This window comes from Oryctolagus cuniculus, chromosome 3 (genome assembly GCF_964237555.1).
Source record: "Oryctolagus cuniculus chromosome 3, mOryCun1.1, whole genome shotgun sequence".
Classification (NCBI taxonomy): Eukaryota; Metazoa; Chordata; class Mammalia; order Lagomorpha; family Leporidae; genus Oryctolagus; species Oryctolagus cuniculus.
The window spans coordinates 14,332,403-14,349,355 of record NC_091434.1 but is presented as its reverse complement, the minus strand read 5'-3'; the positions used below and the strand labels follow the sequence as shown (position 1 = coordinate 14,349,355).

The window sequence follows — 16,953 nt, the reverse complement described above, 5'->3', positions numbered from 1 at the left end:
TGCAGGTGGTAGAATTGCCTTCTACATATCTATAAACATATGTGGACCCCTCCTTCACCCATTTTTTTCCCTTTCTCTTGTTCCTTCTCTTTGCCTAGAATTGATTAGAGTCTTATAAGAGAATTATGGCTATATAGAGGAAACTCTTTATCTTATAACAACTTCTATTACCATACATAATTTTTTAACTTTTACATATGTGCCTATCGTATGTTCAAAAAGGTACAAATGAAAGATGTCTTTTAACTAAAATTAATATGTATAAACTCTTGCATAGTACAAGTTTCATTAATTTAATGCAATACAAGACAAAAATTAAAACACACACACACATACACGCACACACACACACAAAATACCCCTTGCAAGGTAACAACCCATCAGTCACTGGTCCACTTTTGATGTTGCTGACAAATAACTCGAAACATTGCTTCCTGAGTAACAGCCTCAAGTCACTCCCATTCTAGTCTACATTGTACACTTGTGTGGTGACCATGACTCCTCAGGCAAGCAGAGATCCAGAGGTGACTTTTTACAGTAAATAACTCAGGGATGGGGGAACCAGACCTGACAGCTACCACATGACTAACAGCATAAATGCACCAAAGGCACACGTCACGTGTGGCAAACGAAGGTGGATGGTTTCATGAGCTCTCACCCAGCCCCAGCTCCATGAGCTCTGTGCTCCTCCTCCCCTGAAGGGATCCCTCGGGACTGATCTGCAGGATGCGGTTGAGAGTGTAGATCCATTCATCCATATCCGACTCTGTCTCCGCTGCCAGCACAAAATAGGTCAGGTCGTTCATTTTCAGTTCAAAGGCATATTTTCTTAGTCTGTTATTCTGATACAAAAAAGAGAAAAGTGAGCAGCAGTTAGGTCTTATATGGGTTGGGGTTTTGAAGTCTTTCTATATGGGTAGGTAACAAAAGAGACCATTCCAATACAGGACAGGATCTTGGATGGGTATGAATCATTTTGTTTGGTCTCTTTCAAAACTTGTTGGACTAAGTCACGTTTTTATTTAGATTTTTGTTGCTGACATGGCAAAATTCTGACTCAGAAATTTCATCTTCAGGCACATGTGTTTGTGTCTTTTAAACTCTTCCAATAGTTCCTTTGAGTTTAAGCCTTCATTTTCTCACCTTAGTTTCTTACACATCGCTTCAAAGGCAACCTGTAGGCTGAAATCATTAAGAAGAAGGTATGGGCCATTTAAAGATGTCAGACAGGAATTTTAAGGTAGGCAACAGAACAAATTGCTACCACAGTTTTTTTTTGTTTGTTTGTTTTTGTTTTTGTTTTTGACAGGCTGAGTGGACAGTGAGAAAGGTCTTCCTTTTCCGTTGGTTCGCCCCACAATGGCCGCTGCGGCTGGCGCACTGTGCTGATCCGACAGCAGGAGCCAGGTGCTTCTCCTGGTCTCCCATGGGGTGCAGGGCCCAAGCACTTGGGTCATCCTCCACTGCACTCCTGGGCCACAGTAGGGAGGTGGACAGGAAGAGGAGCGACCAGGACAGAATCCAGCGCCCCGACCAGACTAGAACCCGAGGTGCTGGCGCCGCAGGCAGAGGATTAGCCTATTGAGCCACGGCGCTGGCCAGCTACCACAGGTTTTTTTTTTTTTTTTAACTTTTTTTAATGAATATAAATTTCCAAAGTACGACTTATGCATTACAATGGCTTCCCCCCCATACCGTCCCTCCCACCCACAACCCTCCCCTTTCCCACTCCCTCTCCCCTTCCATTCACATCAAGATTCATTTTCGATTATCTTAATATACAGAAGATCAGCTTAGTATACATTAAGTAAGGATTTCAACAGTTTGCTCCCACACAGAAACATAAAGTGAAAAATAATAGATGATTTTTTTTAAATGATGATGAAATCAGATCAGACCTATTGTCATGTTTAATCCCAGTGAGAGTCAAGTTGGGAATTGATAATTTCTTTTTTCTTTTTTTTTTTTTTTTACAGAAGATCAGTTTAGTATGCATTAAGTAAAGATTTCAACAGTTTGCACCCCCATAGAAACACAAAGTGAAATATATTGTTTGAGTACTCGTTATAGCATTAAATCTCAATGCACAGCACATTAAGGACAGAGATCCTACATGAGGAGTAAGTGCACAGTGACCCCTGTTGTTGACTTTACCAATTGACACTCCTGTCTATGGCATCAGTAATCTCCCTATGCTCCAGTCATGAGTTTCCAAGGCTATGGAAGCCTTTTGAGTTCTTCCACAAGATTAGAATTGCAAAATCATCTTAAAAGCTTTTCCTCCTTGAGACAACCTAGTGCTATTTAACTTAGGGTGGCTTTGAGATTACTGGAGATACTCCAGCTAATTCTGATACTGATACAGGTGTTCAACATTTACCCACACTATCGTAAGGGCTGTAGTGCACTCAACTGTAATAAAGCAAAAGCTAATGTCAATGATAACTTTGTGAATTAAAATACAAGCAGAAAAACCATGAAAGCAGTAATGTGGAATTTTGGCCAAATAAAAGGGATAGAATTTTTTTGAGAACAGAATTATCATTTCATGGTGGCAAAAAATATTTTTTAACATCTTTCTGATAATGATCTCCCCTTTTGGGATGTTCTCACAGACTGTCTGAAGCTAGCTGCTGCTTTCAACTTCTATAACCGCAAGATTACTACTGTAAAAGCAACACTTACTAAACAATTGCTTGGCATTTTACTAAGATACATTACAATGTCATAACAACCCTATGAGACAAATGATTTTATTGCATTTAATATCTGATGAAATTGAGACTTAGGGAGAGTCATAAATATCTGCTTGGAATTATATCAGTAGCTAGTGGCACAGACTGGAAAATGATCTCTTTATACACTTTGTTATGTGTGGTCCTATGCCCACCCACTGAGCTGACCCATGTATTGTGCAAGCTAAGGGCACTGAGACTGCAGTGGCCTGGTGCCATTGCACACCGAAGACGCAGACTCGCCTTGCGGAGTTGTGATTTCTCTATGTGCATGAGAATACACAGTGGTACAACATAAGAGTTTTGAGAAAAAGTGAAATTCAGGAGTTGAAAGAATAATTAGCTAAAAAGCTGACTGTAGGGGCCGGCACTGTGGTGCACTAGGTTAATCCTCCGCCTGCAGTGTCGGCATCCCATATGGGCTCTGGTTCTAGTCCTGGTTGCTCCTTTTCCAGTACAGCTCTCTGCTGTGGCTTGAGAAGGCAGTGGAGGATGGCCCAAGTGCTTGGGCCCTGCACCTGCGTGGGAGACCAGGAAGAAGCACCTGGCTCCTGGCTTCAGATCAGTGTAGCTCTGGCTGTTGCGGCCATTTGGGGAGTGAACCAATGGAAGGAAGATCTTTCTCTCTCTCTCTCTCTCACTGTCTGTAATTCTACTTGTCAAATAAATAAATAAAAATCTTAAAAAAAATAAAAAGCTAACTCTGGCTCTCACTATGAAAATCCATTAACACGTTACGTTATAGAGAACAAGTGCTCTGTTTCTGTTCATTTATACTTTTGCATTATTGTCAAGCATGTATTATTTCTTTGCCTTACAAGAACTCACTCATAGATCTGGCTCTTAATCATAGTCCACCAATCTTGTAAGAGCAGAAGCCAACATGTGCAGTGATGTTCATCTTCCATAAAATGGGTGTCTGTTAGTCTGACCATTACAGTGGGTGCAAGCAGACTTAGTCTTGGCTATGATAGAATAGAGGAGGCAGGCATTAACCAAGTAACCACGCAAATAGCAAAGTAAGTGTACTTAACTTGTTTTGTAAAGATCTTGAAAAAAGGCACTAGATTTTATAAGAGTATAGAATAGAATGAATCAGACAAGTAATTGTCATAGTTGGATTTTGAGATTATTTTGGCTGTTACAGGAACAGAATAACGACAGCCAGAATGACAGTGGCCTCAAACTTTCACATGCAAAGCCAACACCTAGGCAGTTTATCTAAGAATGCAAATTCCTAGATGCCTGACTGTTCCTAGGAGAAGTGGAGCAGACTCTTCTCCTACATCTTCACATGCACGTTTTGTGGACTCTGATGAGGGACGTCAATGAAACTGACCCTCGCTGGTAAGACCAGGCTACGAAGAACAGGTACAAAAGGAGACACAGGTTTCAGGAACAAAAGGAGACATAGGGTTCCTATTACAACACCTGTTTTTTCCCAATGCAACCAGCAACCACAGGAATAGAAACAGATACTCAGAAAAGAACCAGCAATGCTCAGGGTTTAGGGCATAACTTGTGCTACAATAATCTTAAGTATCCAAATGTAGTAAAATACAAGTGAATTGCAGTGTTGTCTTCAAAACAAATACATGAAAGAATCTACTTAACTAATCTGATGCTGTAACTAATGAGGACAAAGAGTTGCAAAGCTCTGTAAAATGCTTATATTTGATCAAAATTAAGAGTAGATTGAGCTACAGTCTGCTCTCAAACATAGATGCCAAAACTGAATACAATTTTAGCAATAAATCTCTCCAAAATACAAACAGGTTGATTCTCTAAATTTCATCTGTACCTCAAATGAAGTGAATAATGTTGTCAACATAAATAACATTAAAATATTTTTCAAAGCTTGAGCAAAGTATACAGTCTATTATATCTTTAAAATGGACATTTATAAATGAAATAAAAATTCTATTTGCAACTTCTCAAAAACTAAATTATCTTTCTCTATTTTGAGAGAAACAGAACCACTTGCAGTGTAAAGACACTTACACTGGGAAAGATTAAGGTGCTGAGTGGTGTTCTATCTCACTCTCTGTAATAGCTAAGATAATGGCATATAAAACAGCAAAACAGAAAGAACAAAGAGAAAATCAATGGAATTCATAATAATCTTGAAGAGCAACTGTGAAGTCATTCAAATGGTAATCAAGAGTAATTATTATTCATTTATTCCCCAAATTTCCCTCTATTTCTCTTGAATTATCGGTCCTTTGTAGCCAGTATAGCTATTTCATTCAGTCTAGCTCACTACATCTTCTCCGCTTGCCTTCCTAAACAACTGGAAACTGTGAATATGTCCATTGCTTGTTGATATGCTTAATGAGTTGTGGCAAACTAATTTGCTTGTAAAAATGATTGGAAAGTCCCAAACTAGATACTCCAAAGAATATCCCAAAGCCAATAGAGGAATAAATATCAAAGAAGGAAGTTACCCAAACAGAAGAGATTTTTGTTTTTAAAGATTTATTTTATTTATTTGAAAGAAAGAGTTACAAAGATAGGTAGAGACAGAGGTCTTCCATCTACTGCTTCACTCCCCAAATGGCTGCAATGGCCGGAGCTAAGCCCATTTGAAGACAGAAGCCAGAAGCCAGGAGCCAGGTACTTCTTCCTGGTCTCCCACATGGGTTCAGGGGCCCAAGGATATGGGCCATCCTCTGCTGCTTTCCCAGGTGTATTAGCAAGGAGCTGGATTAGAAGTGGAGCAGCTGGGATTCAAACCCACACCCATATGGGATGCTGGCACTGTGGTCCAGGTTTTAACCCACTGCACCACAGCGCCAGCCCCAACAGAAGAGATTTAAAAGGAAACATACAACATGAAATCCAGGTTGCTGGCATTGGTGGCTACCATCCATGCAATCCTTTCAGTTCTCTGTAGGTTGATTTGTTCATTCACCTAACAAGAATGTCTTGGGGACCACCTGAGTGCCAGTCACACAGCATTGGCAAAATAGTGCTGCCTTTCGCTGAATTTACATTCTGGTGGAATGGAATGTCAGCAAATAAATAAGCAGAAATGTATCCCATGGAAGTGTGCATGCATGTGCAATACACTGCAGCATTGTGAGGCTATCAGGGCAATTTCATTCTCCATGTATTATCAGGCTTTTTATTTGAGGTGTGTCATTTGTGTTTTACATGCATGTGCTAGATTTTTGTGTGTGTGTGTGGGGGGGAGGCATCCATCCTTCCCACAGGGAGGAAGCTCTTTGAGGACAGGAGTCCCATCGATTTTCTTATTTGGTTTTTCCACATTGCTTTGCCCATAGTAATTTTCCAATATATATTTGTTGAAATGAATCCTTATTGTGAACTTCATTGCTTTAACTTACAAAACTCTGCAGTGTTTCTCCTGCTTATGTGGCTTGCATAGGATAAATGTATAGTTGTGGCTATGCTCATTTTATGTATGATAAATACAGAATTTCCCTGGGTATCTTTCTGTAATGTTAAACATTCCTCTACCCTAAACCTGATTTTGCCATTTATTAGCTCTGTGGCTTGGGAAAGTCACTGTATCTCCCTGAGTTTTATGTTAATAAATTGTTATGACTTTCTTCCACCATCTGCTATAAAATAATATATTAGGTGAAGACAATTGCATCTGACAATCTGGTTGTTACGGGAGGTGATATCTTTAGGGACAGAGTTTATTGATGCAAGACTTACAGGTCATGTACAACTTCTATGTTTCCTCTCCTTTGAAGTATACTTTCCCCTTCCAATTTGATGGCCTTTATGTGGGCTTTAATATTCTAGTTCAATTGAGTCAAAGCTGCCCTATTTCTCACACTTGGCTGCAGTTCAGTTATGCAGTGAGCTGAACAACCTGCAGGTGGCGTTTGAACTTCTAGCCTTTCATTAAACATATGAGGCCATTGCCTTAGAATTCTTGCACATGGTGGCAGACCCAGTACCTGGGAGGAAATAAAGTGTCTGTCATTCCACCACCCCCATTTAAGTCCTTACAGAGTGACATCAGCTATGATCACTATTGAGACAGGGACCGTAGAGAGATGAAATTCTTGAGCCAATCATTCTTTTCCACAGTGACAAGATTCAGATGGGATGGATTGATGGGAGAATGAATAAATAAATGATTCAATGAATAAAAAAGTTCTCAAAGAATATCCCTTTGTCCCAAGACAAAACTGAAGCAATAAAAATGGGGAGTTCTGTTTCTGATTGGGAGGGCCGGCTTAGAAAACTGATCTAACACTGTTTGATTGAAAACATGGAAAATTATAGCTCACTTGTTTTTTTCCCCAAAGATCCTGGAAATTGTTAGTCATAAATGTCACCTAAAGTCTTTGAGAATGCTGACCTGGGATTTCTCTCTAGTCTATGTTGCCCCTGTTTATATGTAAATATATATATATGTGTGTGTGTGTGTGTGTATATATATATATATAAGATTTCCAAGAATTTTTTTCAGGAAAATACAGTGAGATAGATTGGGTCTGAGTGAAGCAAACTAACATGGCCTATTAACTACAGATTGTTGAGAACATGAACTTCTGGGCCCAGCGCTGTGGGATAGTAGGCCAAGCCTCTGACTATGGTGCTGGCTCCCATATGGGTACTGGTTCGTGTCCTGGCGGCTTCACTTCCAATCCAGCTCTCTGACTATGGCCTAGGAAAACAGTGGAAGATGGCCCAAATGCTTGGGCACCTGCACCCATGTGAGAGACTCAGAAGAAGCTCCTGGCTCCTGGCTTTGGATTGGCTCAGCTCCAGCCATTGTGGCCATTTGGGAAGTGACCCAGTGATAGAACACCTTTCTATCTGCCTCTTCCTCTCTCTGTCTGTGGCTCTACCGCTCAAATAAGTAAATTTTTTTAAGAAAAGAATGCTGGAGGAAGAGGGTAGGTGGGGTGAAGGAGTATATGATGGGGAGCATCATTATGTTCTTAAAACTGTATATATATATATACATACATATATATACATACATATATATACATATATACGTATATATATGTATATATTCGTTACCTGTATGTAAATAAATGAACAGAAAAACAACTGCTGGGTAGAATTTTTTGAAGCCATGTTTGTTACTCTTTTTGTTTATTTGAGGGAAAATGGCACTGACTCTTGACAAAAGGGTCTGACTCATTCCAGCTTTCTCTTCACTCTGTGCTTCAGTGTGTGCGTGATTATTTCAAGCACATTTTGTGCCCAAGAGCATAAATGGTTTTATTTGTGTACTATCTTGCTCAAAATCTGTTCTTCAGGTGTCAAAGCTTACAACTCAGTTTTCAGCAAATATGCAAGAACAGGGACTCAGGCACCAGGTGACAAGTGACCCAGATGTCTGCCCAAAGTGATTTCATAATCTAGAGGTTCAGGCTGTAAGACAGCTGTAGAGACTCCTAGAGGAAGGTCTTAATGAAGAGGAATAATTTTTTTTAAATACAGGGATATAGAGTTGAACACTTTAGAAGATAAATATGCGGGCCGGCGCCGCGGCTCACTAGGCTAATCCTCCGCCTTGTGGCGCCGGCACACCTGGTTCTAGTCCTGGTCGGGGCACCGAATTCTGTCCTGGTTGCCCCTCTTCCAGGCCAGCTCTCTGCTGTGGCCAGGGAGTGCAGTGGAGGATGGCCCAAGTGCTTGGGCCCTGCACCCCATGGAAGACCAGGATAAATACCTGGCTCCCGCCTTTGGATCAGCACGGTGTGCTGGCGCGCTGCCGCGGTGGCCATTGGAGGGTGAACCAACGGCAAAAGGAAGACCTTTCTCTCTGTCTCTCTCACTGTCCACTCTGCCTGTCAAAAAAAAAAAAAAAAAAGAAGATAAATATACAAAATTACCCTTCAGGAATCCTACAGGGAAGCTTCACTTTCCTAAGCAGATTTGCAGACTGACCTAGAGGAGTTCATCACTGTTCTGTGCTCCCAGGACATTCCATGGTCACCACCCTTGACACCTTTATCATAGCTCTTGCAGAACTGTGTAACAGTGAGTTTGTTGCTATGTCTCTCTCTGATTCTGACCTCAACAAGGAATTGAATTCTCTGTGTCCAAGCACAATTTCTTCTGTCTTAAGCCCAAAGGATTTTTGTTACATGAATTAATGAATGGACAAATGAAGAAATGGACAGATTAGCATATTTTGGAAGAAACTTCAAGAATGTGAATCAAAATTTTCTGGGAAGACTTTTCCACAATGAAATCTCTCTAAGTCGTGCCTTTTGTAATTAGTGGAATGACTTAGGAAGAAGGGCTGAAGGTACACCATCTCCCAGACGCTTTTTACATTAGCGCATTCACTCTAGTTTTACAGAAAAGACACCTGAGACCAAAGAGCTGAGTTACTTAGTTGTCAGATTCTACATGGCAAAACTGGGATTTGAATGCTGACCTGGAGGAATCCGAAACCTGTTTTTTCTCCTAACAAATTCTTCTTTCCAAGGTAATATTTAAGCAGAGCCTGAAACATAGTCTAAGTAGGAGACGATGGAGAAGTTCCTACAGTGGGTTACATCAAAGCACCAAGATTCCTAACACTGTCTTCTTTGAAGAAGACTCTACAAATTAAGCTGCACCTCTGCAAACTTAAATGTAACAAAAGACTACAAGATAGTTCTTTAAAATGATGGCTTATTTGCTTGAGCCAGCTTTGGAGTACTAAAGAAGAGGAAAATCTTTAAATTTTTTAGCTCAATGTCTATAAAAGGTAGTTATTGATCTTAAATCGATTGCTAACGTTTTGCTTTATGTTTCTAAGGCCAGAGTATACTCTGTGACCAACAGTAGAAATCTCCACCCTCCATTAAGATCCTTAATACCCTTCCCTTATGGAAAGTTGGCATCTGCATTAAAATGCAATTATCTTTCACATCTAGCTGAGTGCTCAGCAACACTTAATTAATTCTTTCCTTTTGAAGTTCAGCCTTATTACTTTCGGGAGGAACTCCAGATTTTTTTTTTTTTATTTCGAAGAGTTACAAAGAGAGGTAGAGCCGGGGAGGAAGAGAGAGAGGTCTTCCATTCCACTGGTTCACTCCCCAAATGACCGCAGTGGCCAGAGCTGAACTTATCCGAAGCCAGGAGCCAGGAGCTTCTTCCAGGTCTCCCAGGCGGATGCAGGTCCCAAGGACTTGAGCCATCTTCTACTGCTTTCCCAGGCCACAGCAGAGAGCTGGATCAAAAGTGGAGCAGCCAGGACTGAACCCGGTGCCCATACAGGATGCTGGTGCTGCAGGTTCGGGCTTTAACCCACTGCACCACAGCGCTGGCCTGGGAACTCCAGATTTTGGCAAATGAACTGTTCAGAGATAGGCCAACGTGGCTGGAGAGGACTCTGCCTTGCGTTCACCTATCAGGGTCCCAACAGTAGTTCAAGTTTCTTAGCTCCATGTGTAACAAGCGCTCTGAGTTCCCCAGGCTTGTGGTAACAGAAAGTACTGCTCTAGTGGCCTGGGACCAGAAACACAGTCTTGAACCACAGTAAGCCAGACTGACCCAGAAACTTGAGGAAAGATGGCCCAACACTCGATTGCTTCCATTTTTACATGCGATAGTAAAGAGAACTGTTTCATCAGAGTAGACAGAATCAATGTTTTGAATGTAAGATTTCTATATGAAGTCTATGGAATTATTCTGCTGCTCTCTGCCATAGTGTTCCACGTCAAATTCAATACTAAGGATAATAATTTGAAGACCAAGATTGCAGAAGCACACTATCTGTTCAAAGCACTATGTCTATTTCTGAATGAACCCTTAGGAATCAATATAATCTTTGTTTTAAGAAAGCACCCTCAGGGCCAGCAATGTGGCAGTTTCAGGTTAAGTCTCTGTCTGGGACACCGGCATCCCATATGGCAGATGGTTTGGGATCTAGCTCCTTGCTAATGACCTGGGAAAGCAGCAGAAGAGGGATAGCCACAGTGTTTGGGACCCTGCATGTGGAAGACCTGAAGAAACTCTTGGCTCCTAGCTTTGGTCTGGCCCAGCCCTGGCTGTTGTGGTCCAGTGTGAACCAATGGATGAAAGATCTCTCTCTCTCTCTCTCTCTCTTTCTCTCTGTGTGTGTCTTTCCTCCTATCTCTGTAACTCTTTCAAGTAAATACAAAAATACATCTTTAAAGAAAAAGTCCTCTTAAAAGAAAGATGATATGTATGCACAGTGTATATTTACTACCCACTTATAATTATTACCTAATTATAAAAATAAAATTTTTGAAGTGCATGCTTTGAAGTATATCGTGTACGCAACATTACCTTACAGAATTTCTTTAGCTGTGTGGATCTCTAGCTGCGGCCACACAGTTGGTCACTTTCCTCTTCTTCTTGGGGAGATCATAGACTTACACCCATGCCCCTGCTCATTCTTTAGTCCATAAACCAAATGCTGTCTCTTCAACATGATTTTCTCACTTCTTGAGTGTTGATATTCCTTTCAGACCTCACCACTTTTGCTTTTCCCTTCTGTTTACTTTCCTTACTGAAAATTTTATTGATTCCACTCTTTTTTTTTCTTTTTTGCTTAAGTCCTGTTTTTCTTTGTTGACAGTAAGATTCTTTGGCAGCAGAAATCTAGGTTGCCTTAATTTTCATTGAACTCATATAATCGCTGATAGTTCTAGGTTCACATAAGACGCTCTGTAAAGATTTGCTCAATGCACTTTTCAAGGAAAAAAAATTCCAGAGGAGAAAAAAAGAGATTTCTACTCACCTGCACCACACCTGTACAGGAATCCAAAAAGATGCAGCCTTTGGGTTCTTTGGATATTTTTTCATCTTTGTAAAAATTCATAATGTAGGAGTTATCTGGCAACTGAGTCAGCTGGAAGTAACGCTTTTTGAATGACTAAAGGAAAAGATAAAAGTAGCTCAAATTGCGTGTGCTACTGCTCATGAGAGTTACAATTTTTCTGTTCCTCCTGGAGCACTTGTGCGAACTGTTCTCTAGAAGGAAATTCTAATTCCTCATAAATAAAATATGCCATTTGGTCTGCAAGTTAATATGCCTGTTGGGCGCCCGCATTGAATATTAATTAGGGCCCTGGCTCTGCTCCCAACTTGGTTTCCTGTTAATGTGCGCTCTGGGAGGAAGCAAGTGATGACTCAAGTAGTTGAGTCCTTATCACACGTGTGGATGACACGGACTGATTTCCCAGCTTCCACTTCGGCCTGGACCAGACAGGGCCATTGCAGGCATTGGGAGAGTACACTAGCAGATGGGAATTCTGTCTGTTTGTGTCTCCTTCCTTCTCCCCCTCTCAAATAAATAAATCAGTAAATATATTTTTAAAATTAAATGAAACGGAAACACAATGCCAAGGGCTCTCTGTGCTGTGACCAAAGGAGAGGGTATCAGGAAGGTGACAAAAGTAAGGATCAGTGGCAATGAGCTCTTACCCGAACAGTAACAGTATTGTTCACAGTGCTGTTAAAATTCCCCTTGTAGAGCCAGCCAGACTTAAAAACTCCAGTTCCTCCTGCTGCCCCACCACCCTTGGAAGATGAGTGGGAAGTGGTATCCTGCACGAAAAGCACCATTAGCATAACAGGCATCTTTTGTTCCAAAAAACAAGACTTAATTTTCCTTGACTCCTCTTCAATCATCATGTTCCATTTCCAAACACACAGGATTCATTTTGACTAACAGCCCTGTCACAAACAGCTCCTGCAGCTGATGCGACACCCTCTAGTGTAAGACAGGGACCCACTCTCCTTGTGTTTGAAACATTTCACTCTTAACAATACTTACTTCATCCTTATCAGCATCTTCATGGTCAACCTCAAAGGAATGTGAAGGTAGTCTCTCTGGTTTGTATTCTGCTCTGATATTGAAAAAAAAAAAAAAAAGGTTCTGATTTGCCATTTGAGACATTGCTTTCATTTTCAGCTGTTCCCTAGGTAACAACTACTGCATTTTGCTTCCTACCAATTTTAATAAAATAAGGTAATGTTGCGAGAGTTCTATTTCCTTTGGAAATATTTGCTTTCCCACACACTCCACTATTTTATCTTTGGTGCATAAATATTTTAAACAATGGAATTATTATTTGTATATAAATTTAGGCATATCTTTTTGGATTAGACAAAGGAAAGTAGGACAATTTTAAATGTTTTATAATTCTTATTGTCATTCCTGCACATTTGGAAGTGGAATATTAAGTAGTAATATTTTCATTACCTATAGTGACGTGCTCAAATGGTAATAACAGTCATTTTAAGAGGCTCAGTCCCCCAAATCCCTCTCTGTAGAAGCGGCCTGAGCTATGGCCACTAGGCTGTGCTGTTGTTGCACCTGCAGTCTCTTCAAAAGGCTGCCCAAAGGGACTTCCTGTCAGTTACATTCATTTTGCGCATACCTAGGGTAGCTGGAAATGCCTATTTGAGTCACAGCACACTGACCAACCCAGAACAGTGATAGTTCACTCCTAGCTCTATAAATGTTAAAATAAGTCAGAAATAAGCTTTTCATGGCTTGATTCTATGTCACAACTAACGATTGAATGGAAACCAGACAATATCATCCTGGGTTCAGGTACTCCTTGATACGTAGCAATTTAGCCTGTTTTACTATATAAAATCTCATATACAGAAATTTCATTAAATGTTTGTGTTTTCTTTAAGATTATTATATCATATAGTAACAATCTCTGAATCTGACTATTGAGAAAATGACCAGAGATACATTTTTTAGGTGAATGACCAAAGACTCCTTATATTTAAGTTCGCGTAAGTTTGCCACACTGTGCAATCATACAGGGCACTAGTTAATGGGCTGAAATTCTCTTTTAACCTCCCTTTGAAAGATAGGAACATGCCTACTCCCAGTTTATGCAAGGAAAGTTAAGAATCAAAAAAGAACATTGTCCTCATTACTAAATGAGGGAAAGTCTGAGATTAGAACCACATTTCCAGTCTTGATAACAGAATTTGTTTTTATTGCGGTCAAATATACATGACAGAAAACTTACCAGTTTAATTGTGTTTAAATATACAGTTCATTAGCATTAAGTACTCACACACACAAACCGTTGTGCAACTATCATCAGCATTGGTCTCCAGATCCTCTACACTGTCCCAGACAGAAACTGTATCCATTAAACAACAGCCCTCAAGCCCCCACTTCAGCCTCTGGCAACCACCATTTTCTTTTCTGTTTTTTTTTTTTTTTTTTCCTCCCACAGGCAAAGTGGACAGTGAGAGAGAGAGAGACAGAGAGAGAGAGAGAGAGAGAAAGGTCTTCCTTTGCTGTTGGTTCACCCTCCAATGGCCACCGCGGCCGGTGTGCTGCAGCCAGCGCATCACACTGATCCGAGGCCAGGAGCCAGGTGCGTCTCCTGGTCTCCCATGGGGTGCAGGGCCCAGGGACTTGGGCCATCCTCCACTGTACTCCTGGGCCATAGCAGAGAGCTGGCCTGGAAGAGGAGCAACCGGGACAGAATCTGGTGCCCCGACCGGTACTAGAACCCAGTGTGCCAGCACCATAGGCAGAGGATTAGCCTATTGAGCTGCGGCACCGGCCCTCTTTTCTGTTTCTACAGGTTCTACTATTCCAGGCATCTTCCACAAGTGGAATCATACCATGTTAGTTTCTTTTTTCTTTTTTTTTTTTTTTTGACAGGCAGAGTGGACAGTGAGAGAGAGAGACAGAGAGAAAGGTCTTCCTTTGCCGTTGGTTCACCCTCCAATGGCCGCCGCGGTCGGTGCGCTGCGGCCGGCGCACCGCGCTGATCCGATGGCAGGAGCCAGGAGCCAGGTGCTTTTCCTGGTCTCCCATGGGGTGCAGGGCCAAAGCACCTGGGCCATCCTCCACTGCACTCCCTGGCCACAGCAGAGGGCTGTCCTGGAAGAGGGGCAACCGGGACAGAATCCGGCGCCCCGACCGGGACTAGAACCCGGTGTGCCGGTGCCGCTAGGCAGAGGATTAGCCTAGTGAGCCGCGGCGCCGGCTACCATGTTAGTTTCTTCATGTCTGCTTTGTTTCATTTAGCATAACATCTTCAAGGTAGAGCCATGTTGTAGCATATATCAGGATTTCATTACTTTTCAACCCAGAATAATATTCCATTGAATCCTTCAAACAGCTTGTGCCCCAAAATCATCTCCATGAAGGCATTCTGTGCACTACAGAATTAGGACTCTCTTCTGGTCCTGGACAGGAACATTGCTACTTGATTTTGTTATTCGTGTCTAGCCCTTCATCACATTATATATTTCTTAAAGCCAGGAACTCAAGCAGATTTCCTTCTGTATCTCACCCACATGATTCCTCTCCACTTGCTATACAGGCTCAATATGTTCTTTGCTGAGTGTATTTAGGACAGGCATGGTGAACCAGGACATCACAGAAGATATATAACAGGAAATGGCATAATTTCAAGCTGTTTTTGGAAGGAAACTTGGTGATTGTCTTAGATGTAGGATGTATATTTTGGTGATCAAAATCTTAGGTGGTACTTCCAATGTGTTAAGTAGGTTTTCAAAAATAGTTTCAGGGGCAGGAGCTTCAGCGCTGTGGGTTATAGCCCCATCCTGCAGTGCTGGCATCCCATATGGGCATCTGTGGGAGTCCCGGCTGCTCCACTTCTGATCCAGCTGCCTGCTAATGCACCTGGGAAAGCAATGGAGTATGGTCCAAGTCCTTGTGTCCCTGCACCCACATGGGAGACCTGGAAGATACTCCTGGCTCCTGGCTTCAGATTGGCTTATCTCCAGCTGTTGCAACTATTTGGAGAATGAACCAGCAGATAGAAGACCCCTCTCTATCTCTCTCTGTAACTCTGTCTTTCAAACAAATAAAATAAATCTTAAAAATTAGTTTAATACTATTAAAATCAATAACTAAGAACAATAAAGCCGTTCTGAGGGACATGGTACTTGAGGCTGCTAAGAATGATATCTGGGGCTTTGTGTCACTGAAGTTTCAATTTGCTTCTCTATTTGGTTTGGTCTTCATAGTCCTGATAAAATCCCAGGACCCAGAGATAATTAATTGCAATGTTAACAGTCTTATTTGACCACTAAAGGTTTGAAAGAAGAGTGGAAGAAATTGCAAATTTTACAATTGTATCTATCATGAAGACTGGCTCATAGGAGATGTTCAATAAACATTTGTTAATAGACATTCATGTTTACATGTAATAGCATAAACTATCTCAAATTAAAAAAAATGTTAACAAATTATATGACCTTCTGCATCCATGACTTATTTGACATCCAAAGAAGTAAAAAAAATACATGTGGAAGTTTTAAGTCTTAATACGTTTTAAGTGGCATGTTGTCTTTTATTAAATTATGCGTATGTGCAATAAGACATTTGTAAACAATACTGGGGCTTTGTAGTGTTGTACAATCTTGTCATTTTTCAGAGATGAAAATAAGGCCCAAAGAGATGACTTTTATAACCACACGTAGAGGAGGTGAGAACAGAAGTCTTTGGAATAATTCCTGTATTTAGGAAAGATCAATTCAAAATATTTTTAATAAGCACATCAAGTTAATATTTCAGCCATTTTTTCTTGCAAAGAATCCTGGTGTACTTATAGCCATTTTTCTTTCTTGCAGAGCCTTAGAGTTACTCAAGTTTATCTATGGAATTGTTATGATGTTAACTGTTCTGCCCCTTTAGGTCAAGGTCAACTTTAAGTGAAGGCAGAGCAAGTAGCCGTGTTATTTTAGGAGCATTGAGAAATTTTTCCTACTCCATCAAAAATATCCTTTTTCTCATTATCATCTGACAGTCCTTGAACAAGATGTAGCCCTTTCCACCTTTCCATTTGATTGGCAAAATGAAGCCCTCTAACACAGCCTTTCCCTCCTCGCTTCTGTGAGAAGTGATGCTGCTTGAGATTCAAGAGAGAGGTTCAAATGTCTGATTTTAGAGCAACTACTTGAAGTATTTTGTCTACAGTGGATGGAACGTGAAAGTTCCAGAATTCTTTTTAATGGCATGGCAGTAAAGTGAGTATTGTGAAAGTTAAATAAATTAGTAGGAAAAACTGAGTAAGAGGCAGCAAAGATAAACTTGAACATGAGATGTTAACCTTTGGTCTTATGCTAGTCATTTCCCATCCATCTCCATCAGACTGATGTAGCGCCACTCACTCCTGAATTCCTGATTCTGTCTTCTTTTGTCACATGGCTTAGCTTTCATTGTTTCTTACAAAAAATAATTTTGCAGGCATTTGTTCTGGATAAGTGTGAATTGCAATATTAGCTAGGTTCTGTAGACCAA

At 40.9% G+C, this 16,953-nt stretch overlaps 1 protein-coding gene across 9 annotated transcripts in view; it reads right to left on the bottom strand.

The window, feature by feature from the left end:
• Positions 1-16,953, bottom strand: part of DOCK10 (dedicator of cytokinesis 10) — a 297,295-nt gene that overhangs the window by 103,333 nt on the left and 177,009 nt on the right. For all 9 annotated transcript variants that reach the window (XM_051849117.2, XM_051849118.2, XM_008259243.4 and 6 more), the window contains exons 5-8: positions 12,472-12,544; positions 12,120-12,242; positions 11,434-11,568; positions 659-842 (exon numbers count right to left, since the gene is read on the bottom strand). In XM_051849117.2, the coding sequence (XP_051705077.2) occupies positions 659-842; positions 11,434-11,568; positions 12,120-12,242; positions 12,472-12,544 (515 nt within the window). The remainder of the gene's footprint in view (positions 1-658; positions 843-11,433; positions 11,569-12,119; positions 12,243-12,471; positions 12,545-16,953) is intronic.